The sequence below is a fragment of the Gallinula chloropus genome, assembly GCF_964237585.1.
Source record: "Gallinula chloropus genome assembly, chromosome: 32".
NCBI lineage: Eukaryota > Metazoa > Chordata > Aves > Gruiformes > Rallidae > Gallinula > Gallinula chloropus.
Genome location: NC_140117.1, coordinates 2513562 through 2540596, shown reverse-complemented (window position 1 = coordinate 2540596; position 27035 = coordinate 2513562). Strand labels below are relative to the sequence as shown.

Genomic DNA, 27035 nt, shown 5'->3' with positions numbered 1-27035 from the left:
CTGAGGTGCCCCTCTGCCACCATCAGTGCAGAACCAAGGAAGACTACTGCCCCAGGGCTTCAAGTGCAAAACTGATGCCATGAAAAGCAGCAATCAAAACTCACTCCCCTTGGTGCTATGAAGCAGGTATTTACTGCAGCACTGGGTGCACAGGGGATTGCTCCTCCTAATGTGCTCTGAACGAGCCAGTTGCACAGCTTATATGCAGGTTGTACACACATACTCATGGCCTTTCTCCAGAAATGATTGAGTCATTACTTTCGTGAGAATTTACTATCATTGGTTTCCACCCTTTCCCACACGTGTGCTACAGTCTTTAAGTGGTCTTCAGGGATCCTGGTCATCATTTACTTTGTCCACTCATCTTCACCACTGTGTTTCTGCCATGAACTACAGCCCTTACCTTCCTCCACTTGTCTATCAGAGCCTCAGGACTGGTCTTGGGCTCCTTGTAGACTTGAAGTTTCTCGAAGACAGTCCCTCTAGAAAGCTGACAGTGTGCTGGTACTTGGGTTCCACAACACCTGTTGCTGCAAAATGTGGTACTGGTATCTACAAAAGTCTGGGCACTAAGTCTCTATTAGAACCGTTGCTGCAGAATGTCTTGTTGACACACACAAAACTCCAGAGAGTCAGTCCCCCTTAGATTCAGCCCTCTTTTTAACCCCCACCTTTTCTTTGTTCTTGCAAATTCTTCTGCAAATTGCACAGTATGCTGTCTTCCCTGAGGGTCTCAGCAAAATATTTCCCTGTTTCCACCTTATGTTTATTTCATTTCTGTTCATTATGGTTCTGAGCTGGATTCTGACAAAACTGTAACAAACACATGAACATGACACAGACTGTTCTGTCTAAGATCTATATGAAGGCCCAGAAAAATCTGTCTGAGCCATCTCAAATTTGGTAACCAAGACATTAATTTGTTAAAGAGCATGCCCATGGCAAAGGCTGAGACCCCACCTGCAGTCCGTGGAGAGGCCCCACAAGGGAGCAGAGGGAGACAGACAGGAGATGCTGTGACCCATGTTGGAGCAAGGCCCTGCCAGCACTTGCAGCCCATGGAGAGAGACAGAAACACAGAGATGAGCAAGAGAGAGATTTGTGCTGGAACAGGTTTACTGGGGAGAGGCTGGTGACCCCGTGGAGGACTGGGACTGAGAGGCACTGTGATTTATGACTGCACCCATAGCAGTGACCCACACTGGGGCAGCTGGTGAAGAGCTGAATCCCTGTGGGAAAGGACTCGCGTTGGAGAAGTTCATGGAGGACTGTCTGCCATGGGTGGGACCCCACGGTGCAGCAAGGGAAGGGAGTCAGTAATGTCCCCCTGGCTGAGAAGGAACCCAGCTTGTGAGGAACTGACTGAGACCCCCATTCCTCCAGTCCTTGACCCTCCTGTGCCACTATGGGGGGAAAGAAGGGAGTGAAATCCTGACTAAAGTGAAGTCTGCAAAGAAGGGAGAGTTAGGGGAAGGTGCTTTAAGATCTGGTCGCACCTCTCATTACCAGACTCTGGTATCACTGTGTGTGTAGTGTAATGAATCAGAGAGTTTTCTTTCCTTCACTCTGTGTTGAGTCTATTTTGCCCATGATGTTGATGACAGGATGATCTCTCCCTGTCCTTATCTTGACTCCTAAGCCTCTCTATATATTTCCTCCCCTGTCCAACTGAAAAGGGAGACAGACTTTGGTGGGCGTCTGGCCTCCAGCCAGGCCTAAACCACCACAGCACCATTTCTTACATATTCTCACTCCATTCTCTGGTGGGAAATTTTGAATGCTTGTGTTTTTTTTCTCCTAAATGGGATTCCCAGAGGTGCTGTGACCATTGCCCAGTGGCTCAGCCTTGCTCAACAACAGCTCTGTCCTTGAGTCGGTTGGTGTTTACTCTCCGACCTACTGAAAGCTTCTGGCTGCTTCTTGCAGAAGCCACCCCTACAGCCCAACTTCTCCACCAGAACCCAGCCAGAGAACACTACAACTGGAGGGGTGTGATGGAGCAGCTTGTTTGGCACCTGGTCTCCAGCCATTGTCAATGCCCCAAAAATAATTCAGGTGAATTCAGGAACTGGCTGGTCATCCATCTCCCTGTGGAGGTGGTGAGCACTGAGCCCATGCAGACAGGTAGAGAAGGTTTATTGGTCTGAAACCATTAGGTGGGCACTGAGAATGTTCCCCGCCCTCAGCCTCCACAGAGGAACATTGAGAGCATCGCCTGCCCTGAGGCCATGCAGACAGGCATTGAAAAGAAGTCTCCTCCTCTGAGACCACATGGACAGGTGTTGAACCAAACACCTCCTGGTTTGAGGTGACACAAACAGTCACTGACTAAAGGGACTCAACTCTGAACTATCATCATTACGCTTGCAGGTGAGGAGACATGGTGGATGTCTACACAGTGGACTCTTGTCTTGAGAGGGAGCAGAAGCAAAAATAACCTGGTCCCATCCCTGACAGGGCTGTGAGATGCAGGCAACACTTTTATCCATCAGGCAGGTGGAGACATCTGTTCCCTTGTGGCTCCTGTGCTGGCATGATGGGGCTAAGTGGGAGGAACTAGAAGGCAGGGAAGCCCAGCACCTGTCATCCATTGCTGGGGACTCAGAGATTGATGGACTGGAAGAGGGACAGCTTCCTGCAAACTCTAATTGAGTTTGAAGGCAAAGTCTCCTCTCAAGGAAGATCGGGTAACCCAGCAAGAGAAGTGGTCCACCAGCATGGAATGAACCTGGTACCTGAGGGCATTCATGGTTGTCTGCAGTGACCCAGAAAATACTCAGGCCTCAGGCCCCTCAGGATGACACCCAGCATGCAGAGTCTGTACAGCGGATGTTGGTGTGGAGTACAGTGATGGGTGCCAGCAAACTGGCTGTGGTGGACTGGGTGGACATCAAGGCACCAACTGTCCATTGCACGGAGGATGACAGGAGAATATGGATGGTGTCCCTCCCTCGTTCATGGAAGCCCACCTTTAGATACTGATGAGCATTGATCAGAGCCTCTCTCGGTTTTTCTCCAGATTAAACAGCCCCAGCTCCATCAGCCTTTCCTCATATGAGAGATGCTCCAGTCCCCTCATCATCTGTGTACCCTCCACTGGACTGTTTCCAGGAGTTCCAGTCATTGGTGAATCCATGCTGACCATTCCTGATAACCTTTGTTTCCTCCACATGCTTATTGATGACCCAGAAGAAGCTGTTCCATCACCTTTCCAGGGATGGAGGTGAGGCTCACTGGCCTGCAGTTTCCTTCATCCTCCTCCTGGCCCTTGTGAAAGACTGGAGCAATGTTGGCTTTCCTCCAGTCTTTCCTGGGGCAGGGCTGAGAGGGACGTCTGCTCCTGCAGCACTGAGGAGAGGAGTGTGGGCAGCGTCTGCAGAAGGGGAGGGGCTCTCGCCAGCAGGATGGGACCACACACAGCTCCCCACTGCAGCCTCCTGCTCTGCCCCACTGCCCCTCTCCAGGAGTTGCTGCAAATCTGTTACTGACTCTAAATGACAGGAAATATTCTAAACCCCCTGCAGAAAAAGTCGCTCACTGGATGGACACGAGCTGCCCAATGCAGCAGGCTGCCCAGTAAAGCAGTTGCACCTTTGCCCAGTTTGAGGTGCAGATTTACTATCTGTGGGTGGGACTTGAGGCTCCACCCCCAGGCAATGAGCTGAAGTTCTGTATCCTCCTACCAAAGTCCAGGGTCAGAAAATACAGCTGTAAGCAGGACCTGGCGACAAAACAGCAAAGTGAAAGCAACACCCAACCCATCCCCACCTGGTTGGCATGTGCTGGAGGTGGCTTTTCCTGGAACTGTGCCTCTCCCAGCAGCCTGTGCTGGGAAACAGCACTGGGTGAGGTTTAGCACCTCAGGAGGTGTTTCCTGTCACAGAAAGGCCTGATGTCCTTGTGTATGATCATTGTCACTGATTTTCCACCTGAGCCAGGGCCACTGGGTCCATCTGAGAGGGTGTGGGGTGTCTCAGGACATTGGTCTGTTCTGGAGGAAAAGGCAGGAGCCCATCAGTCCCAGGAATAAAAAGAGGAGAAGGAAGGGAAATTAAGTGGTGACCTTGTGTGGAAGGTGGGACAAGAGGACAAGGTAGGGCTCGGCACTTCAAGGGTTGGGATGTGCCAACTGTGCCCTGTTCCCTCAGGTACCTCAGATCCCTGGGCAGGACGTGGCCCCAACAGCCCTTCCCCATGCAGCGGCAGCTTGTTCCCAGCAGAAGGCCTTGGGTCCTGTATCCATAGCAGGGTGTGGGTATGGGGGCTCTATGGTGCCATACCCAGACCAAGGCAAGACCCTTTGACCTACAGGAAACTGCAGGCTGGTCAGTCTCACCTCTGTGCCTGGCAAGATCATGAAGCAGATTCTCCTGGAAACTATGCTCAGGAACATGGAGAATGAGGAGGTGACTGGGGACAGCCAACATAGCTTTACTAAGGGCAGTTTGTGCCTGACAAATCTGGTGGCCTTCTATGATGGAGTAACAGAGATGGTGGAGAAGTGAAGAGAGACAGACATGTCTTTGTCTTCCTGGACTTCTACAAGGCATTGGACACTGCCCAGCACAACATCCTTGTCTTTAACTTGGAGAGACGTGGGTTCGATGGATGGACTGTGCGGTGCTGGATAAATGACTGCACTCAAATTGCTGTGGTCAGCAGCTCAGTGTCAGTGTGTGCTGGCAGCTCAGAAGGCCACCCGTGTCCTGGGCTGGGTCAAGAACAGTGTGGCTGGCAGGTCAAGGGAGGTGATTCTGCCCCTCTACTCTCCTCTCGTGAGACCCCACCTGGAGTCCTGCATCCAGCTCAGGGGGCCCCAGTACAGGAAAGACATGGAGCTGTTGGAGTGAGGCCAGAGGAGAGCCACAAAGATGATCAAGGGGCTAGAGAGCCTCTCCTTGTTCAGCCTGGAGAAGAAAAGGCTCTGGGGACACCTCATTACGGCCTAACAATACTTAAAGGGATCCTAGAGGAAAGTGGGAGAGGGGCTGTTCACAAGGGAGTGTAGTGATAGGACAAGGGCTTCAAGCTGGAAGAGGGCAGGTTTAGATTAGATATTAGGCAGAAATTCCTTACTCTGAGGGTGGTGAGGCCCTGGCACAGGTTCTCCACAGAGGTTGTGGAAGGCCCATCTGTGGAAGTGTTTAAGGCCAGGCTGGATGAGGTTTTGGGTAACCTGATCTAGTGATGGGTGTCCCTGCCCATGGCTGGGGGGTTGGAACAGGATGGTATTTGAGGTCCCTTCTGAACCAAAGCATTCTATGACTCTATGATTCTATGACCCCAGGGCTGTCATGGAGACCAGCCCCAGGGGTGTCCAGGAAGGGCAGAAAGTGGGTTAGGAGGCAGAAAAAGGGCCATAAAAAACCTCAAAGTCAGTTCAGTGGGGGGGTACCATCCCTGGCCATTCTCTCTGTTACTGTGGTGGTTTGGCTCTGGCTGGAGGCCAGACGCCCACCAGAGTCAGCCTATCACTCCCCTTTTCAGTTGGACAAGGGAGAAAATAGATATTGAGGCTCAGGAGTGGAGATAAGGACAGGGAGAGATCATCCCATAATCAATGACATGGGTAAAACAGACTCAACACAGAGTGAAGGATAGAAAACTCTCTAATTTATTACTCTACACACTGAGAGAAACTGGAGTTGGATAATGAGAAGTGTGACCAGATCTTAAAGCAGCTCTCCCCCCCCCCCTCCATTCTTAGCAGACTTTAGTCAGGATTTTGCTCCCTTCTTCCCCCACATTGTGGCACAGAGAGGGGCAGGGACTGGGGGAATGGGGGTTTGGTCAGTTCCTTGCAAGTTTGTTTCCTTCTTGGCTGGGGGAGGGGCATTCATTCCACACCCTCCCCCTGCTGCACCCTGCTGTCCCACCAACGGCAGACAGTCCTTCACGAACTTCTCCAAAGTGACTCCTTTCCCACAGGGCTTCAGCTCTTCCCCAGCTGCCCCAGTGTGGGTCACTGCTGTGGGTGCAGTCATAAATCACAATGTCTCTCAGTCCCAGTCCTCCACGGGGTCACCAGCCTCCCCCAGTAAACCTGTTCCAGCACAAATCTCTCTCTTGCTCATCTCTGTGTCTCTGTCGCTCTCCATCGGCTGGAAGTGCTGGCAGGGGCTTGCTCCAGTGAGGTCACAGCATCTCCTGTCTGTCTCCCCCTGCTTCAACCAGTGTGGGGCCTCTCCATGGGCTGCAGGTGGGGTCTCTGTCTTTTCCATGGGCTGTGGGGTGACACCTGCTCCACCATGGGTTTCTCCACGGGCTGTAGGGGCATCTTTCTCTCCAGGATCTGGGATGCCTACTCCCCACCCCTCACCAGCCTTGGTGTCTGCAGAGCTCGTTACATCTTCTCACTCCCTTCTCTGGGGGCAAAATGCAGCTGCTTGCGGGTTTTTCCTCCTAAATGTGGTTCCCAGAGGTGCTGTCACCATCGCCGATTGGTTCCCCTGGTCAGCAGCTACTCTGGCCTTGAGTTGGCTGATGTTCAGTCTCCAGAGCCTGCAGAGAGCTGTAGCTGGTCCTCACAGCAGCCATTTTCTGCAGCCCCTCTCTTCTCTCCCAGCTACTCAAAACTGCTACATGGGGACACAGGGTGCTGGCAGAGTTGGGGGATTCCCAGAACCAAGACAAGGGGAGGCCTGAGTTGTGTGTGCGCCCAGCCTCCCAACCCCTGCCCCATGCTCACCCTGCAGGGAGCTGCCCCCAGGCTCCTGCTCCAACCACTGCTCCAAGCTCACTGCAAATCCCCTTCAGTGGCAGCCGGGAATCAGAACAAGTTCTCCAGGAATTCTTACAGCCGGACTTCATGTGCACAAGGAAAACTTTGTTGAAGTCCATCTTGCTCTGCTTGGGCAGGGTGGGTTGGAGCAGGGCTGAGAGGGACATCTGCTCCTGTGGCACTGAGGAGAGGAGTGTGGTCAGTGTCTACAGGAGGACAGGGTCTCTGTGGGGCTGCTGATGGGCTTGAAAGATGGTCAGGAAATGCTGTCCCTGAGTCAAATCTCTGGTCCCTATGTCTGCAACAAAAAACAGAGGCAGATGATCTCTCCATTGAACAGGATGTTGGGAAAGTGATGATCTCGACCCCCCCTGTCAGCATCAGTGAAGGTCTCCAGCCCCCGCTGGCAGTCCAGACAGACCCAGAATGGGGTCCAGATGGGCACCAGAGATACATGGGAGGAGAGGTGACAGAACTAAACTTCCCGAAGCACAGTCACACCCCCCAGATCTCTCCTTCAGGCCTCAGGGCAATATCCCCCATCTTCCTCTCAGAGTCCCTGACTACCCCCACAACCCACCCAGAATCACCTCCCAAATTGCCCTTCACCTCCACCTCCCAGCAGCACCCCCCTCCATGAACCCTCCTGGCCAGAAAGTAAATCTCGGAGGGGTGTCTGGCAGGTTCTGCCATGCTCTTTCCCTTTCTTGCACTTCTGTCCACTGACAGGATCTCATCCCAGGACCAGCACCAGCACAGCAGCGGCTGAACTTGGTCCTGTGACAACACACCATGGTGGGGCTGTGGCCCCAGTGTGCAAGAACAGGATGGGGAGGCAGAGCCTGGCTCTGTGCAGTGCCTGGGGTGTCAGAGGGTTGATGTCTCCTCTTGGCCCCCCCGATGGAGCTCACAAGGGGTGGAACAGGCAAGAATACAGTGGAGAAACAGGCTAGTGTCACAGTCTGGAGAGTGGGAGTCACCAAACACACCCAGGCACGGCCAGTCCTGCATACTGGCCAGCCCAGATGTGCCTTGCACACAAGGAAAGGAAGGAGAGCCACCCAGAGGAGCAACCAACTATCCAGTTACCTGGGCTGTGGGGAAGAAAAACCTGTTCCCAGGATACAAGGAGAGAGGAGAGCTGGTCACATCCCAGAGCCTGTCTCCAGCAGCTCTGGGCAGGTGAGAGGGTCCATCCTCATGCTGGTCTACCGGAGCTGCCCACCCTCACAGAAACATTGCCTTGGGCATTCCCAGACATAGGGAGGGAGATGATTGGCAAGGAGGGAAAGTGCTAAGCATAAAGACCATGGGAAAGGACCCCATGCCGTGCTGGAGCTCATGGACACTCACCCATCACTCTTGCATGCAATTCTTGTGGAAAGCAAAAGCAAAAAGAAGCCAATTTTGATCACGAGACAGATTTTCATTCAATGAGGGTGTGTCCTCATCCCTTCTGTCCTTTGCAGAAAGAGCTTTTTGATGAAGGCAAAATGTCCTTCTGACACAAACGTACCTTTCCTTCTCCAGAGAGCAACACTGAGGCAAATGAACCCAACCAAGAACACAAGGAGCACACCCATACCAGCCATCCAGGGACGGGCATCACGGAAAAAGGGAGCTGAGAAACAAACAGATCCATAGGAAAGGGGACTCACTTACACTCCTGTTTGTGGGGAGAAGGACCAAGAGACCCCCGCCCCACATCTCCCAGCCCTTCTCCCAGGATCCCTGGACTCATGGGGACAGAGTTCTCTCTCCTCATGGAAATACCAACACTACCTTGAAGCACACGAAGCTCAGGTTTTGTCACGCCCATCAACTGATTGGAAGGTGTGCACCCCTCCTGTGCCCCTACACCCCCACACTTCACCCCAAGCCCAGACCAAAGCTGCTCCAAGCAAGGCAGCAAACCCCTGCCCTGCTCCAGCACCGCAGGGGCTGGCTGCAGCCGTCATACCGGAGATGTGCAGGGACGCCTCCTGCTCCTGGTCGACGCGGCTGTTCCTGACCACGCAGGACCATTTCCCATCTCTGGTCCCTGTCACCACAATGAGCTCTTCGATGTGAAACAGGCCCCTTGCATCAGAGAAATATTGTTGGGAGACAGATGGGAGATGTTTTCCGTCACGATCCTTCCACAGCATCTCCGGTTGTGGGAACCATCCAGCTGATCGACACACCATCCGGATGCCTCCGCCCTCGTAATCCTCCAGAGAGAGCTGAGGGACAGAGCCTGTGGCTGGGGAAGAGCCCGTGGTTAGGGTCAGGTAAGGATGAGCTCAGCTCAAATGCCAGGACTGCATCCCATAGCAGAACCATCACAGGTCACATGGCAGCTGCGGGACCGGCCACAAAACCCACACCAACTTGTGCAGGGACTGCAGAGCATTGATCCCAACAGCGTCCAAACAGATCTCCCACCAAGCATCCTGGCAGAGCAAGACTGAGCTGCTGTACTTCAGCACCTCAAGGCTTTTTCTGCACAGACCTGTCTGTTTAAGAAGCCCCAAGGCTTCCAGACAAAGTACAAAGTCTCCTGCAGCACAGGGGGACAGGACAGAGGTCTGGGAGGGACACACAAGCCCAGGGACACTGGGACCACCCCCTAGAAAAACCACATCAGCAACGAACCTGCTACCTCCAGATCCACTGTAGCCTCTCTAGAGGAGAAACCATCTGTCACGGTGCAGACGTACTGACCATCATCAGAGGGTCTCAACCCAGAGATTCGCAAGTCCAGGCTTCCACTGGAGAGACCATCTCGGACCAACTCTGTCCTCCCAACATATTCCTCCATCTGCTCCCTGGAGAGGTCCTCCCCATGTCGGTAGTGGTGCACCGTTTCAGAGACCCGTTTCCGGATCCACCTGATGTCCCAGCTCTGAGCATCCATGGCTGGGGACAACTGACATCGCAGCACGACATCCTGCCCCACGGTGCCACGGAGAGGGTGGCCTGGTCCTGCCACATTCAAGTCAGCTTGGCCATGGAAAAGGACACAGAGACATGGAGAATGCATCGATGTTAATTTCGGGTACTGCAGGCCAGGGCTGAGCTTGGTGTGAGCGGGGCACGCTCCATGCCACAGGAGTTGCTTTGCCCTCGAGTGATCCAGAGACTCTGGTGAAACTGGAGCTGTCCTGGCAGAGCTCAAAGGAGAAGTTTTCCCAGCAGCAGGACCCTGCTCCAGAAAACAACCGCCACCCCAGCCAGCCCTGGTGAGAGCAAGAACTGTTTGAAGGGACCACTACAGGACAGGACTTAAGGGGTACCCAAGGCGAGGGATGTAAGGCTTAAATAGCCCAAGAGAAAGCAAAATCCACACAGGACTGAACTCTGGAGATGGCTTCCCCCACCCCACAGCAGCTCCCTGCCCCACATCTGCCACCAGGAACCAGTGAAAGCCCCACCAGCCCTGCAGGATCCCTACCTGATCCCAGCCGGAGCATGTGGAGAGTCACCCAATACCTCAGGAAGTCCCTGAGGTTCACTGGGAGCCGCATCTTCATCCACACTGGAGAGGAGGGAGGGGAAGAGAGGCAGAAGAGGGTGAAGAGGTTTATAGCCACCCAGGAGAGGCTGGTGAAGAACGGTTGCACCTGGCCCAAAGAGGCTCTTCAATCCCCAAACCCCTTCACAAGCAACTTGATGATGGAAGAAATCGGTGCTCCATGGCAGGATGGGACCATGTCTCTCTGTTGCAGCCCCTTCTCTGCCCCACTGCCCCTCTCCAGGAGTTATTGCAAATCCGTTACTGTGAATGGCAGGAAATATTCTAAAACCCCTGCAGAAGGAGAAGATGCTCACTGGATGGACACGAGCTGCCAGATGCAGCAGGCTGCCCAGTAAAGCACACCTTTGCCCAGTTTCAGGTGCAGATTTACCATCTGTGGGTGTGACTTGAGGCTCCACCCCCAGGCAATGCGCTGAAGTTCTGTATCCAGAGTCAGAAAACACAGCTGTAAGCAGGACCTGGAGACAACACAGCAAAGTGAAAGCAGCATCCTCCCTGTCCCCGCCTGGCTGGCACGTGCTGAAGGTGGCTTTTCCTGGAACTGTGCCTCTCCCAGCAGCCTGTGCTGGGAAACAGCACTGGGCGAGGTTTGGCACCTCAGGAGGTGTTTCCCATCACAGAAATGCCTGATGTCCTTGTGCATGGCCACTGTCACTGATGCAGTGAGCAAACCCTGACCAGACCCTGGTGAATAGTCCACCTGAGCCAGGGCCACTGGGTCCATCTGAGGGGGTGTGTGGGGGTCTCAGGACATTGGTCTGTTCTGGAGGAAAAGGCAGGAGCCCATCAGTCCCAGGACACACAAAAGGAGGAGAATGGAGGGAAACGAAACCATGAGCTGGTGGGGAGTGTGGGAGATTTGGACAAGATAGGCTGTGGATGTTTCTTGAAGGCCATCAAGGTTGAAGGACAGCCTGTGTGGATACGCTACTCCTGAGCTAAGAGGGCACCAAACGAAGAATGATTTCATCCTCAATTATGCTTGTGCTTTGCACTCCTGTGCTGGGTGAGCACAGGAGCTAAATTTACATGCAATCCTAAAGCAAAATCTTTCATAGACTTTAAACAAAACTAATTGTTGGGTTTGCACACACCTTCTAGAAGAGGGTGGCACAGGATGGCCCCTTATAGGAGTCCCTATACTGTTCAAGACAAATTGGAATACTTTGTGGATTAATCCACTATATACTGACAAAAATAATACTCACCTCCAAGTTTTAGAGGTAGAAAATCCAAATTTGGCTGAGGTAAAGTGTAGGACTATCAGTAAGACACAATCAGAGGGTTATATTTCCATAGGTCATTGCCCAAACTGCAGCTGGTCAATGCATGTGTACAGGAAAAAGCAATTTGGATATTGGAATATGCCTAGGGGACAGGGAGGGCACTGGTTGTGTGGAAAGGAAGCAAGAAAGGCCCTTCCCCCTGATGGATAGGAACCTGCACGGTAGGGCCCATGATTCCATGCAGTACTATAACCAACAGTTGAGAAGGGAAGGGTCAGAACTTTCCTAAAATGGACAAGAAGAACCCCCAGTGCCATAGCAATAAGGCCTACCATAGATTCCATAGTCTGGCTAGATGGTTTCTTCCTTGGTTAGGAGTAAGGGAATTAGAAAAGATAATGATAAACATTTCAGCTGCCATAGAAAACACTGAAACTCTGACCATAGGTGCAATCCAGGCTTTGCAAATAGAAACAGCTTATCCAAAGCAGTTATGCAAAACCAAATGGCTCTAGATCTGTTATTGACCCCTCGAGGAGGAGTGTGCATAATCATCAACACTGGCTGTTGTACATCTGTTAATCAAGAAGAATGAGTTGAGATGGATTTAGAGATAACCTGGGAAAACCCCCATATATTACATGAAGTAGCCCAAGATGGTTCTACTTTTGGATTTGAAGAAATATGGGCCAAACTTACCTCCTGGCTTCCTGATTTAAATTGGCTTCAGAAATTGTTTGTCCTTTCGATAGGACTGGGGATATTTATACCCCTAACTTGTATTCTAATTCAGTGTGCCTTTTGGCACTGCAAACATTCTGTGGGCAGTTATGAAGAATGGAAAAGAAACAAATTGAAACACGGCATAATCAGTGGCAAATATTGTAAAAGGACATTAGCAAAGGACAGAATATTGTAGGCTGTGAAAGAATTCACAGAGGGAAATGAAAAGCAGGGAATGAAGGAATGAAGGAGACCAATGAAAAGGACAGGGAATTCCTTAAAGGCCAAACTGATACTTTGTTCTAATCACATAGATAAATGAGCAAATTGTGGAAACTCATCAAGTATGATTGGTTTTAGTCATGTAGAGAGATGAGGACATTGTACACACTGATCAACTATGTAATCTATCCATTAAGCCTATTAACATTTAACCACCTGATTATCAAACCACTTCTTGGATCACAAGGAGTCAAGTCATTGATATCAAAAGAGTAATAAAAGAGGGTCAATCAGCAAACACCTAAGGAGGAGTGTTTTCTTCATCCCTTGGCCACCAGAGGACCCCCGAAGCCCAGCAGGAAGAACTATTACACATGCAACAAAAGCTCTGATGTATATAAATGATGTTGAATGTTTATGTAGATTAGCTCTTGTAAGTTGTATTGAATATGCATGATTTTGTAACATAACTTCTCTAGCATCTCATTAATTCGTTGGGGCACTCATGGTGGAGCGATCTCCAGTGCTGCCCAGCGCTGCAATGAAGAGTATCTGCTTAACAGTTACATCAGACTCTGACTGCTGAGTAAATTATCACACATGGATGGGACATGCCAGCCATGCCCTGTCCCTCTGCTCTCTTTCCTTGGGGACCTCAGAATGCTTCCCCAGCTGTCCCCAACCACCCAGCCCCACAGAGGGGCAGCCCATCCCCAACAGATGGGGTGCCAGGGGGCCTGGGATGCCAGGGGGCTCCAGGGTGCCATTCCCAGACCTGGGCAGCAGGACGAGGGTGAGCCCCATTGACATGTCAGATTGATTGGACCCAGCCCCAGGGGTGTCCAGGAAGGGCAGAAGGGGGATAGGAGAGATAAAAAGGGCCAGCAAACACACAAAATTGGTGCAGTTGGGGGATTACACCCCCAGATATCCTCTGTTTGTTTATTACATACCAGCAGCAGCATCATGGCGAGCTGGTCTGAGCATCAACACTGGCTCCAAGCAGTCGGGTGCCTGTGTTCAACTTTGTTCTTGCTTCCCGTAGCTCCAGCCCCTTTGTGAGCATCCCCCACCCCTTCCCATGGCCTGAAGGGCTCAGCCACCCCTGAACCCTGCTCACAGCACCTTCCCATCACATCCCATCCTATCACATCCCATTCAAACCTACCCAAATTCCATCCCATCCAAATCTATCCCACACCACCCCATCCCAACTGAACCCACCCCACCCCCCTCTTACCTGATCCCAGCAATGTGGCTCTGCTGACACACTGGGCCCTGCAGCACCAGTCACAGTGATCAATAGTGCTAAATATCACTTCCCAAGAGTCCCAGGTTGGGATGTTCTTCCCCTGCTCAGGAGTTTTCTCTTCTGCTGCCCCTAAAGCCGTTCTGTTACAAAGGGGCTTTTGTGCACAGAGCCCAGTCCCTAAACCAGCCACGAGCTGCTACCGCCTGTACCAAGTGCCCAGCTGGGAGGGGCAGGAGGGAAACACACCTCAGGCTTGATCCCAACAGGATTGTGTGGCGTGGAAGGATGTGGACAGAGGAGGTGTGTCCTGGGGACACAGGGTGCTAGCAGATTTGGGGCTCTCCAGAACCAAGACAAGGGGAGGCCTGAGTTGTGAGTGCTGCTGGTCTCCCACCCACTGCCCTGTGTTCACCCTGCAGGGAGCTGCCCCCAGGCTCCTGGTCCAACCCCTCTGCAAATCTCCTTCAGGGGCAGTCAGGAATCAGGACAAACCCCCCAGGAATCTCCACAGCCAGACACCATATTCACCTGCAAACCTTATTGAAGCCTGACCTGCTCTGCCTGGCCAGGATGGGCTGGGGCTGGGACGAGAGGGACATCTGTTCTTGCGGCACTGGGGAGAGGAGCACAGGCAGTGTCTGTAAAAGGGCACAGGCTCTGTGAGGCTACAGAGGGGTGGAAGGAGGTGCAGAGGTGCTGTCCATGAGGAACAGCTCAGTTCCCTCTGTCTCCAACCAAAGCCAGGGGTGGATGACCTCTCCTTTGAATGAGGCTGGTGGGAAAGTGAAGATACTGACGCCACTTGTCAGGATCAGTGAAAATCACCAGCCCCCATGGGCAGTCCAGACAGACACAGAATCTGCTGGGGACTAGGAACAGGGACAGGGGACTGCAAGGAGAGGTGAGCGACACAAACTGCTGCACACAGTGCCTCACCCCCAGATCCCTCCTTCAAGCCATATACCCCTTCCTCTTCACAGAGTCCCTGGCCACCCCAACCACGAATCACCTGCCATCTCCCACTTCACCTCTGCCTCCCAGCATTCCCTTCCATCCATGAACCCCTCCTGGCCCAGCACACAGCACCAAAAAGTAAATCCATGAGGGGTGTTGTGGAGGTTCTGCCATGCTCTTTCCTTTCTCACACTTCTCCCATCCTTGGGCAGGACAAGCTTGAGGTGAGCCATGTTGAGACCCAAGGTCATGACATCCTCAAGAACAGGAGGAGCCAGAGCATCAGGGACAGAGCTCAGCGCTGGGCAGGTTTCACCACCCTGGGGCCAGGATCTGCCCTGCACAGCAGGAGACAGGGCATCTCTTTCCTCCAAGAGATTCCATCTGGGTCCCCTCTATCCCTTCCTCCAAGTCGTTGGTGAATATACAGAACAGGGCTGGACCTGCAATGAATATGCATGTCCTGGGATGATGTAAGGTGATCACCCAATTAAAGGGCTAGAGAAACTACCCTGCTCCCTCCCTTTCTCCACCTCCCCCACTCCATGTCCCTCCCTCTCCACCTTTCCCTTCCAAGCAGCACGGTGCAAATAGTAGGTGATGAGGTAATTACTGACAATTGTGGTGGGTGGCTCTAATCCTGTAACAAAATAATCCTGACAGGGGCAAAGATCCCAACCAACCCTTTGATTGCACAAAGCAATTGAAAACTTTCTTCTGCAGTCCTAAAAGTAGGGGTTTACATTAAATTTGAGCAATGTAGTTTATTGGTTTCGGGGTGTTAGCCAGACAAAGGCACCATTTTTCAAGATTTGGTTGTCTGGGGGTTTGGTTGGTTTTTTCCACAAGGGAAATGATTTTTTTTTTCCTGGGGGGCACTAAAATAATAATTGCTTAAACATTTAGTTCTTCTTGAGGTGGACTTTAAGTTCAGATTGGATTCGTTTGGAGGAAAAAAACAGAGGAAAAACCAGAGGAAAAACAGACAGGAAAAGGAGAGAACAAAAGGGAGAAGGGGGTTGGGGTTGGAAGAAAGTGAAAGGGGAAGTAAGACCCCAAAAAAGGAGAAGAAATGGGAAATTAGAAACGGGGTGGTAGAAAAAAAGGGGGGGAAATAAAGAGGGAAAAGGGAGAAAGTTAAAATAAGAAATGAAGAAAAAGGGGGGGGAGGTTAAAAAAGGGGGGAAGGGTATAAAGGAGGGATAAAGGTAAGAAAACAAAGGGAAAAGGTGAAAAAGAGAGGGGAAAAGGGAAAAAATCCCGAATGGATGAGGATCACCCCATCCTTCCTTACCCTGGGGACTGGGTGGGTTCGGGTCTGCCTTCCCCACCCATGGCAACTGCGCAGGTACCACGGAGCCCCGTGCTGAGCCGGCGGGGGATGCGCGGGGCTGGGGGATGCTGAGCCCCGGCCATGGCCGGGCTGGAGCGGGTGCAGGTAGGGAGGAGCCGGGGGTGTCGGGCAGGGGCAACACTCGGACCCTGTGCAGCCGGGGGAAGGGGGACTGGCCGCAGAGGAAGGAGGGGGCCTGACCTCAGGGCTGGGGGTTACTGTGGGGGGGAACGTTGGGGCACCGAGTTTTTCCTTAATTTGTTTTTGTTTTTTAAATTTTTCGAGCTTTGTGTCTGACTTGGGCTTTTTGAATTTAGTTCATCACCTTTAATTGTGTTTCTCACCTCGAGGTTTGCTGGGTTTTTAAACTTTATTATTAATGTTATTACTTTAGGATATTTTTTTTCTTTGATTTATTTTTTTAAATTTAATTTTTTTTATTTTAAATTTTATTTCTTAGCATTAAATTTTATTTTTTACTTTGCTTTTTTATTTTCTCTCTTAGTTTTCTTTTAAGATTTGTTCTCAGTTTGGTTTTTGTTTGATTTTCTTTCTTTTTTTTAAAAAACATGTTATTTGGTTTTATAATTTTACTTATTTTTTATTTTAGTTCTTTTTAGGTTTTGTTTTTCAGTTGGATATTTTTAATTTCCCTTCCTTGTTTTGTTTGTTTGTTTGTTTTAATTTTAGTTCTTTACTTTGTATTTTGGGTCTTAGTTCTGGGGTTTTTTTCTCCTTCTTTCATTTTGGTTGCTTTGGTTTAGTTGTTTAACTTTTAAACTGTTGCCACCTTGAGGCCACTTTACAGCCTCTCTGCGCACTCCCCAACCCCCGCCCTGTAACTCTCACATCCTGCCCGGTGCCTGAGGCTCTCCAGGAGGAAACCGCCACCATGGAGAAGGGACAATCCACCCTCCCATCCCTGGGGCAACTTGGTGGTGTCCCCTGTGGGTTTTGAGAGGCCAGAGGACTTCCCCAAGCATCTCTCCTGATGCTGCCGTTCCCTGGGAGCTCCTGGCTCCGACCCCCGAAGCTCCTTTGAACAGAAATCTGACTTTTTCTCCCCATTTAGGGGGTCCTGCATCTGTGTCAGAGGATGGCAGTGGGCTTCCAGGACTCATCCCCGTTGGGGTTGGGATGCCCCAGGGGATGGTTTGTGTTTGCTCTTCCTCTCCCAACCGCGGGAAGGAACGTTTTGTTCCCAGGCTGACGGGGATGACACCAGGAAAGGTGAAGGTGCTGCCTGTGCTCATGGGATAGTTGCAGGAGGGCAGAGCCAACCCGAAACCTCATTTGGTTTCCTTTCTCCAGCTCTGAAGCAGCACCTCATGGAGCTTCTGTGGCTCCTCTGGGCACAATGCTCGATAGTGAGGTGGTTTTCCTCAGCACCCACCATCCCTCACACACCATTCAGGTCCTCCAAGCATCCCAGCCTGGGTAGGAGGATGCTCTGCTGGGAGGCGATCTACAGGTCCTGCCTGGGAGCTGGGGCTCAGCAGCTCTTCTGTCAGAAACATTTCCTAGTGAGTGATGAGGCACTGGCACAAGATGCCCTGAGCAGCCCTGTGGATGCCCTGTCATTGGCAGAGTTCAGGGTCAAGTTGTGAGAACCTGGTTGAATTGAAGATGTCCCTCCTGAAGCCACAGAATCCATTTGCTCCTTTGCTCTGCCTGGTTGGAGGCAGGACCCCTTTTCCTTACCAGAGCATTTATTAACTGTCTCCTGTAATTGCAAACCAGGTGGCTTTTCATCTAGAGAGCAGTCCACGTGTCTTGCCCGGCTACAGTGCAAGGACTGATCACAGGGACGATCCTACAGTGGTCCAACATGGCCTTTCCATAGCACTGGGTGTGAGGTTGACCCCACGGAGACATACAGCCACCAGGTCAGGATGAGGAGAGGTGTCCTCAGTATATCCACCAGCCCTGGGGAATTGCTCAGCAGCAACTGGAGCAGGGATCTTCCTGATGGTCTGTTTTCAGCCAGTTTTTCTCTGCAATTCTTGTACCTGGGCTCCCACGACTGAGGTAGAGGCACCACCCATATTCTCATGTCCTCTCCATGGTTATGGACAGTTGGTGCCTCAATGTCTGCCCAGTCCACCACAGCCAGTTTGCTGGCACCCATCACTGTACACCACACCAACATCTGCTGCAGAGACTGTGCGTGCTGAGTGTCATCCTGATCTTTGGGGGCCTGAGTACTGTCCAGATCACTGCAGCCCAGCACAAATGCCCTCAGGTACCTTCCACACTGGTGGACCACTTCCTTGGCTGCGTTATGCGATCTTCCTTGAAAGGATACTTTGCCTTCACGCTCAGTTGGAGCCATCTCCAGAGGCTGCACGAGGCTGCCCCCTTCTGTTACATCAATGCCACAGTCCCCAGCAATAGATAAATGCTGGGCTTCCCAGCCTTCTGGGTTTCTCCCTCTGACCCAACCATGCCAGCACGGGAGCCACAAGGGAACAGATGTCTCCACCTGCCTGATGGATAAAAGCATTGCCCACATCTCACAGTCCTGTCAGGGATGGGACCAGGTTGCTTCTGCCTCTGCTCCCTCTCAGGGCAAGAGTCCACTGTGTGGATGTCCACCATGTCTCCTCATTTGCCTCAGGGAAGGAGCCCTTCTTCTCAGTGCCCATCTGCAAGACCTCAGGGCAAGAGACTTCTTTGCAATAACTGTGTGGCCTCCAGGCAGGAGGCCTCCTTAGTGCACATCTAGATGGTTTCAGAGGAAGAAACTTTCTTCTCAGTGCCTGTCTGTGAGGGCTCAGAGCTCATCACCTCCACAGGGCGATGGCCCAAGAAGAGTTGGCAAAACATCTCTTTTTTTCCTTTTTAACATCAGGCATGATGTGCTACAGCCTGGAATATTTCTCATTAGATTGGGGCACGTGTGTGATTGTGTCCATTTATGACATCACACTGTGCCACCACTGCTGAGATCCATCACTGTGATACCAATCCAGTTTCTATCAAAAATCCTTGTAAGGGGTTGGCTCTGGCTGCATAGAAGGTGCCCACAGAGCTTCTTCATCACTCCCCTCCTCAGCAGGGCAGGGAGGGGAGGAGAAAAAGATGGAACAGGAACAAACTCCAAACCAAGGAGCTGAATAAAGCAAAAGCCTCAGGCAGAAGTAAAGGAAAACCAAAAGTTTTATTCACTGTTTCCCCACCAGCATTTATTCCCCATCAGCAGGTGATGTCTGGCCATTTCCCAGGAAAAGGGGCTCCAGTATGTGCAGCGGTTGCTCCAGAAAGCCAGCCCTGTAAATAACAAACATCCTCTGCTCATCCTCCTTTCTCTCAGCTTTCATAATCGAGCAGATGCCACAGGGTTTGGAATATCCCTTTGGTAAGTTGGGGTCAGCTGTCCTGGCTGTGTCCCCTCCCAAGGTCTTGCCCACTCACAGCCTCCTGGCCAGGGGTATGTTGGAGAGACAGCCTGGATGCTGGGCCAGCCCCGCTCCCCAGCAGCCAAATCCCTGGGCTGGTACCAACACCCTGCTCACTCCTGATGCACAGCATGGCCAGGGCTGCTGGGGGAAATGAACTCCACCTCAGCCAGACCCAACCCAGTCCTAAACACGGCACCATGATGGGCTGCTGGGAAGAAACCCAGCTCTATCCCAGGGAAAAACACCTCTACCCCATGATCCAAGGCTGGGAAACAAGCACAGGAAGGAAGTAAGGCAAACAAGGCATTTACCCCAGCCAGAAGAGCCACCAGTGTAGCACCATGTGCTGGTGCAGCATGATCAGCTCATTGCAAGCAGCTCCCAGCCTCTCCAGTTGGTGACAGCGCAGGGGCCACATCCAGGTCCCCCGGTCACTCATGGAGCAGTAAGACTGTGATCACTGCACGGATGGGAGGAAGAGACAGTGTCACCCAGGGAAAAGTCTCTGTCCCCAATACTCTGCTATAGTGGTCTCAGCGTGTCCCCCCCCAGCCCAGTGTCACTCTGACCATGGGTCTCAAGGGGGAGCACAGAGAGCTGGGCCTGCCCCATCCACCCCTCCAGTCCCATGTCATACCTTTGGCCAAGCTGCCAGAGCTCCCATCCGTGTCTATGGAGGAGAAACAGCTGCGAGCTGCCACGTCGTGCTATCTGTGGGCACAGTGCACATAAGAGGAGAGAGAAAGAAGCATCAGCATCCACTGTGCTTCACCATCAGGCTAGGAAGCTCTCCAGAGTGCTGTGTCTTGTGCTCACAGTTCCTACCAGCCCCCTGGGCTCTGCCTTCCTCCCACACCCTGGGGCTTTACCTATACTTCCAGATGCTTTACATCTGCACTTCCAGATGATGAATCCAGTGATGCTGATGACAGCCAGGATGGCAAGGGGAACAACCACCCACAGCATGATGGCCAGTGAGTTGGACTCTGGCTCTGGGAATGAGCAGGGTGGTGAGGAGGGGAAGGGCAGTACCCCCAGCCCACCCCTCCACATGCCCAAGGCCACCAGACTCACCCCACACAAAGACCCCCGGCTCGCCCAGGCTGACGTGCTCCACACGGCACCGGTACTTGTCCTGCTCCCCAGGAGGGGCCTCAATGGACACCCAGGTGTAGTAGGTGCCATCGCTGTTGGGCACGATGCTGCCTCGCTGGGTCTCCTGGTCCCTGACCTCACCATCCTTCAGCCAGCTGATGGTGATGGGCCGTGGGTAGAAGCCGTAAGCGCGGCAGTGCAAGGTCAGGATCCCCTGGGTCTCCTTCTTCGACACTCGGACCGTGGGGGTCTCTGGGGAGGGGGTGGCAGTGAGGGTTGGCACACACATCCACGCTGGCCCATCCCCAGGGTCCCCATCTCCACTCACCATTCCTCTCCAGCATGGCCTGCCCATAGCTCATGTATTTCATCAGCCACTCAGGGCAGATGTTCTCCAGGTAGTCCTTCATGTGCTTAATGGGAGTCCTGTCTGCCTCCCAGTTCCTCTTGGTGATTTGTGCTGCTGCATCTGCTGCAGTCAATGTCATTGTGTCCATGTCGAAGGCAATGAAGTCCCTCCCATTGTAGGCAATTTGCCAATACCCCCTGGTGCTATTGTCCTCCAGGAGGTCACAGCTGACTCTGCTCTGCAGTGTGTGAGCCCCTGAAACACGACCAGAGAGATGGGCCTGAGGGGCTGCTGTAGGCCTGGGCCTTCAGTGGGGCAAGGCCCCCCTAGCAGCACCCCCCACTCCATCTCTGTGTGATCCCCAAGGGAGTTGGGCACTGACACGAGAGCTGCCTCCATCCTGACCAGGGCCAACAGCACTTGGGGCATCATGTAAAGCTGTGACACAGAGCCCCGGCACCCAGGACATGGCTGAGCTGGCACCCAGCCCCTCAGAACCCTGGAACAGCAAGGGGATGGGACAGAGTCCTGAATGCTGGGTAAGCGAGCAGATAGGAGATGGCATGGGTTGCAGGAGCCCCTCTGGCTCTGGGGTGGGGTGTACAAAGGAATGGTGATGGGCTGGGATATGGGATGGGAACCCCTCTGGTTCTGGGGGTATTCACTGCCACAGGATGGTGAGGGCTGAGATACGGCAGCCAGGCCTGGGATGGGGTGCTGGGCATGGTGGGGAGAAGGCCAGAATGTGCTTGGTGGGGCACCCAGAGGCCTCCCTGGATCTGGCAGAAAGGATCCCATGGAGTGTGGGGCTGGGGAACAGGGGTGCTTGGAGTGCTCTGCCAACAGCACTGGGCTGGGAAGGATCGGCACATCCCAGTGCAGCAGCATGAGGAAGGGTAATATCTTCATGGGGGAGGAGGGAGTGGAGATCTCCCATCCCACAGAGCCCCTTCCCAGCCCACACTCACCCCCACTCTGGTTGTAGCGGCTCTGCAGTGTGTCCAGGTTCACTGTGGAAATCTGCTGATTGGTCTGTTCAATCTGGGTCTGCTCGTCCCAGTGCTGCTGGTCCAGGTTGGCCGCCATCCAGTCTGCCCGGGGCACCGTCCTCCCCTTCTCGCTGTCGTAGCGCGAAATGAGGTTCCCGTCCACGTACCCCATGGACACAAACTGGGGTACTCCTGGGCTGGGCTCTGACACTGCGGTGTGGAAGTAGCGCAGGGAGTGGAGCTCTGTGGGAACACAGGGGTCAGTGAGGGGTGGGGGGTGCAGGGTGAGGGTGCCCACAGTGATGGGGTGCAGGAGTGGGTGGTGAGCCTGGGTGGGGTTCCCAGTGCAGCAGATTGGGGTGCGGGGGTCAGCTTCAAGGGGAAGTGTCTGGTGGGAGGAATCTGTGTCCAGGATGGGGTTCTGCTTCCCATGAAGGGAAGCCGGAGGGTCCTGGTGATGAGGAAAGGGGGGGCTCTGTCAATGAAGGACCCAAGGTTCCCAGGAAGGGGGTCCAAGGGGGTCTCTGGCACAAAGGAGAAACTGATCTGTGGGAGCGTCTGGGAAGGGGATGGAAAGGGATGGAAGAGGATGGGAGTGTTCCAAGGGGGCACCCATTCTCTGGGGAGAGTGACTGGGGGTCTCTGCGCCGCAGGGTGGTCCAGTGTGCAGGGAATGGAGAACTGTTATCAAGAAACTGCGTCCAGTGGGGTTCCTGGGACCCACCCGCACTTACCACACGCCGCCCAGCCAAGGACCCTCAGCAGCAGAAGCAGCCCCAGTGCCCGGTCCAGCCCCATCCATCCTCTCCGGGTCCCAAATGTTCTGAGCCAAAGGAGCCCCACTCCAGGACAAACCTCGCTGCCAGCCCCGCCCCGAGACCTGCGATTGGCTGCGCCACCACCCGCCCACCAATGGCAGCCAGAGACTCTTACCAGTAACTCCCCCATGGGACCGCCTAGCCCCCCCACCCCCTCAGGGTCCCAGATCCCCCCCACAGCCCCATTTCACCTGTATACCCCAGGCTGGGGTCACCCCTAGGCACCCCATGTCGCAGTTCTTCCCCCCACACCAGTGCCACTCTCATCCCCTACCCTGGGACACCCTGAGACACCCAGACCTGTCTGTGGCAGGGGGACCCAGGCATCTGGCACCCCGTGGCTCTCCCCACCTGGCTCTAGCATCATGTGGGTTTGCGGGTGAAACAGATGGGACAAGGATAAAAACCTTCCAGAGAGTGTGGGCACCTCTGGGGCTTGGGCTAGCTGTGCCTTGTCCCTGCTGTCCCTCATGCACTGGGTCACTTGTGTCTGCCATCACCTGTGTCCTGTGTGCCTCAGGCTTGGCAGCGCTCCTGCCTGGCACTGCTCATACTGCATCTCCTGCACAGGTCCATCAGCTTACCAGTTCAAACCACTAAAACCACCTTCCAGAAGGATCTGGACTATCTTCTGCCCTGTCTCAGAGAATTCCTCTGCTCTCCTGCCCCATATGATGATGTCATCAGTGTACTGCAGGTGCTCTGGGGCTTCACCCCTTCCAGCGCAGTCAGGGTTAACCCCGGGGCAGATGGTGGGGCTGTGTTTCCACCTCTGGGACAGTCGATTCCAGGTGGATTGGGCACCCTTCCAGGGACAGCAAACTGTGCCCTGCTCTCTGCTGCCAAAGGCATCCAGAAAAATGCAGTAGTGATATCAACTGGGGCGTCCCACTGTGCTGCCTCTGACTCCAGTTCCTGCTGGAGCTCCAGCATGTCCAGCACAGCAGCGCTCGTGGGCAGTGTGACTCCATCCAGCCCACGACAGCCTGCTGTCAGCCTCCACTCTCCACTGGACTTCACACTGTTCTTAACAGAGGAAGCTCTCTGTGCCGGCACACATCAAGGGTCTGAGTCCAAGCCAGTGCAGAACACCCTGTGCCCACCTGAGCAGCGGGTACCCAGGCTGGGTCTCACTTTGCTGGTACTCAGGGACAAGTGCCCAGAGCCCAGGGGGACAGGAGGGCAGGGCTGCTGCCCATCCATCCCAGAGCTGGCTCAGTGGGCACAGCTCCGGCAGCGCTCGGCAGGGCCCCAGCCACGGGACACGGGGAAAGCTGGGAACTCCGAGCAGGTCGGTGCAGTGTGATACGAGGAGGACACGGGCACAGCCCGGTGCCTGGATACTCCCCGCTGCTGGTGCACGGGCTGAGCCCATCCCAGGGTCAGACTGTCCACCCTGGGGTAGCTGGGGGCTGCTGGGCATAGCAGTTCCTGTCAGGATGCTGCCCAGAAGGGCTCCCGACTCCCACTGACTCGGCACGGCTGAGCCACAGTGGGAAGTGGAGAGTCACAAGCACCAGTTCACAATGGGCAGCGGGGAAAAGGAGGGGGGACACTGGGAGCACTGAGGGCTCGTGGAAACTAGACCTAGAGAAACAGACCCCACAGGCTTCCACACACACATCCCCACCGTTGCCCACATCCTCAACGTACACCAAACGCACAGCAGAAACTCACACCAGAGCAGCAAGAGCCCTTCCTCAAGGTGGGCACAGGGGAAGGACAAGGGCTGGAGGGACAAACACAATGAGTGTTATGACTCAGCAAAGTGCAGGCACCTTCTGGCAGAGGCTGGAGCTGCTGGTAGAAATAGAATGTTTCAAGAGGGACCTTTTGTTTCCCGTGCAGCAGAACTGTGCTCAGAGGCTCACAGTTTCCGTTTGTGTAAAACCCAGTTTAAAACCACCTTCTATGTTCAACAACCATTCTCTTTGTGGTTTTTCTTGGTTTTGTGGGATTTTTTTCCTGTCTAACTGTCCTGCCCTGTTGTGTGAGGTTCTGTGACAGTTGCTAATTCCTTACAATTAGAGTTAGTGTTGATCTTGCAGTGTGTGTAATGCTGTGTTTGGGATTTCGGGTGTTGGTACCACCCTGATGGTTTAATTCATAGGCTCATATAATCATAGAATGTCCTTTTTAAAGCCATGCAATTCTTTTGTCCCTTTCATAGAATCATAGAATAGCATGGGTTGGAAGGGACCCCAAGGATCCTAGAGCTCCAACCCCCCTGCCACAGGCAGGGCCACCAACCTCCAGGCCTGGATCTACACAAGGTTGCCCAGGGCCCCAGCCAACCTGGCCTTGAACACTTCCAGGGATGGGGCATCCACTCTCTGGGCAGCCTGTTCCAGCACCTCACCACTCTCTCTGTGAAAAACTTCCCCCTAATATCTACTCTAAACCAACCTTCCTTTAGTTTTAATCCATTCCCCCTTGTCCTGCCATTGTCTATCCTTTTAAACAGTTGAATCCCCTCCTGCTTATAAGCTCCCTTCAGGTACTGGAAGGCTGCAATGAGGTTCCCCTGCAGCCTTTTCTTCTCCAGGCTGAACAAGCCCAGCTCCCTCAGCCTCTCTTCGTAGGGCAGGTGCTCCAGCCCTCTAATCATCTTTGTGGCTCCTGTGAACCCTCTCCAACAGTTCCACATCTTTCTTGTATTGGGGGCTCCAGCTCTGGACACAGGACTCCAGATGGGGCCTCGCAAGGGCAGAGCAGAGAGGGACAATCCCCTCCCTGTCCCTGCTGGCCACTCCTCTTCTGATGGAGCCCAGGATACCATTGGCCTTCCAAGCTGCAAGAGCACACTGCTGGCTCATGTCAAGTTTCTCATCCACCATAATCCCCAAGTCCTTCTCAGCAGGGCTACTCTCAAGAAGCTCTTCTCCCAGTCTGTATCTGTGTCTGGGATTCTTCAGGCCCAAGTGCAGCACCTGACACTTGGCAATGTTGAACCTCATTAGGTTCCCCCAGTTCCACCTTTCCAGCCTGTCAAGATCCCTCTGGATGGCTTCCTTTCCTTCTAGAGTGTCAACCACACCACTCAGCTTGGTGTCATCCACAAACTTGCTGAGGGTGCACTCAATTCCATCATTGATGTCATTGATAAAGATGTTAAAGAGCACTGGTCCCAAGACAGACCCCTGGGGGACATCACTGGTCACCGGCCTCCACCTGGACATAGACCCATTGACCACAACCCTTTGTCTATATTCTGTCAACCAGTTTCTTATCCACTGGATGGTCCACCCATTAAATCCACATCTCTCCAATTTAGAGATAAGGTAGATGACCTCTGTCCTGTCCCTTTGTGCCACAGGACACCCTACATGTTTTCTGGAAGCGTTAGGGCTTCTTGAGCAAAGATGCGTTGTTACAGGTGCTGCCTTGAGATACTGAATCTCAGCAGATCAGTCTTGCTCTTCCAGGATGTCTGGGAAGTGATCTGGGGCTGTTGGGCACCAATGCTCTGTGTTTCTGTACAAGTTGGGGTGGGTTTGGTGGCCAGTCCTGCAGACCTGTTGGGACCTATGATGGTTCTGCTATTGGATGTGTTCATCACTTTGAGCTGAGGGCACACCTACCTGACTGTTGTGGTTTCCATGGCAAGGTGTTAGGGGTGGGGATAGGGACTGTAGGAGTTGACTTCTGCAAGAAACTCCTAGAAGCTTCCCCCAGGTCCAACAGAGCCAGTACCAGCCAGCTCAAGGACAGACCCACTGCTGACCAATGTCAAGCCAATCAGTGATAGTGGTAGTGCCTCTGTGATAACATATTTAAGAAGGATGCTGTGACACAGTGGGATGCCCACACTGGAGCCAGCTTGATGTTTGGTGACAGCAATGGCTGAACATACTCCTGGGCTGCCAGACACAGGGTATCATGGCTGTTCCTGTCCTGCAGTACTGCACAAGCTGGAACTCCACCATCACCTTGAGTCAAAGGAATTGTGACCTGTGGATGAGTCCCCAGAATAACAGGACACCCTAAAGTGTCCATGGCCAGGAATAAGTGCCCCACAGAGCCTCTGCCCTTCTGCAGCAGAAGAGGAAACTCCTGAAGGCCACGGTGTTCCCTTCTCCCCAAGACCTCTGGGCTTCTTTTCCCTTACTGCTTCTCCTTTATTTTTCTTTGGCCTCCTGTTTTTTTCCTTCATTGTCCTGAATCCCAGGTGGACTCAGTGGAACTGGCTTGGATGGACAATTTGCCAGGGTCTGGTCAGGGCTGTGCTCATTGCCTCAGCAACAATGGTCATACATGAGAACATCAGCCCATTTTGTGAAGGAAACATCTTCTAAAAGTGCTGAAACTCCCCTGGTGCTATTCTCCAGCACAAGCTGCTGTGAGAGGCACAGGGTGCCTCACATGCCAGCTACAGACAGTAAATCTGAAACTGACACTGGCTTAACGGTTGTTGAGGTTTTAGTCAGCCTGGTGC

General features: G+C 53.1%; 3 protein-coding genes across 8 annotated transcripts in view; 2 read left to right on the top strand and 1 right to left on the bottom strand.

Moving 5' to 3' along the window:
* The window catches only part of LOC311202955 (class I histocompatibility antigen, F10 alpha chain-like), a gene marked incomplete at both ends in the record, with an annotated part of 113981 nt that overhangs the window by 46907 nt on the left and 40039 nt on the right, over positions 1-27035 (top strand). The window lies entirely within an intron of this gene.
* Positions 1-27035, top strand: part of LOC311202886 (butyrophilin subfamily 1 member A1-like) — a gene marked incomplete at both ends in the record, with an annotated part of 73595 nt that overhangs the window by 20729 nt on the left and 25831 nt on the right. The window lies entirely within an intron of this gene.
* LOC311202798 (class I histocompatibility antigen, F10 alpha chain-like) lies at positions 19101-20951 on the bottom strand. 6 transcript variants are annotated; one of them, XR_014617930.1, is made up of 6 exons: positions 20773-20951; positions 20424-20696; positions 20219-20341; positions 19987-20060; positions 19661-19809; positions 19114-19218 (listed from the first exon to the last, which is right to left on the bottom strand). XR_014617930.1 is itself a non-coding variant. In XM_084277450.1 (5 exons), exons 1-4 carry the CDS (start codon positions 20939-20941, stop codon positions 20020-20022), a joined length of 606 nt encoding a protein of 201 aa, XP_084133576.1. In that variant the 5' UTR covers positions 20942-20951; the 3' UTR covers positions 19101-19218; positions 19987-20019. The 6 variants fall into 6 exon arrangements, 2 of the variants coding, with proteins under 2 accessions (XP_084133576.1, XP_084133577.1); XM_084277450.1 differs by lacking the exon at positions 19661-19809 and having other exon boundaries at positions 19101-19218; XR_014617929.1 differs by having other exon boundaries at positions 19987-20341.

Bases quoted from the DNA above. Each gene is read 5' to 3' on its own strand.
- LOC311202798 (XM_084277450.1), bottom strand. From the start codon at position 20,941: ATGGACACAATGACATTGACTGCAGCAGATGCAGCAGCACAAATCACC. The intron at 20,697-20,772 runs GTGAGTGGAGAT...CCCCCTCCCCAG, and splicing joins GGCCATGCTGGAGAGGAATG to AGACCCCCACGGTCCGAGTG. The intron at 20,061-20,218 runs GTAAAGCCCCAG...CTGTGCCCACAG, and splicing joins TAAAGCATCTGGAAGTATAG to ATAGCACGACGTGGCAGCTC.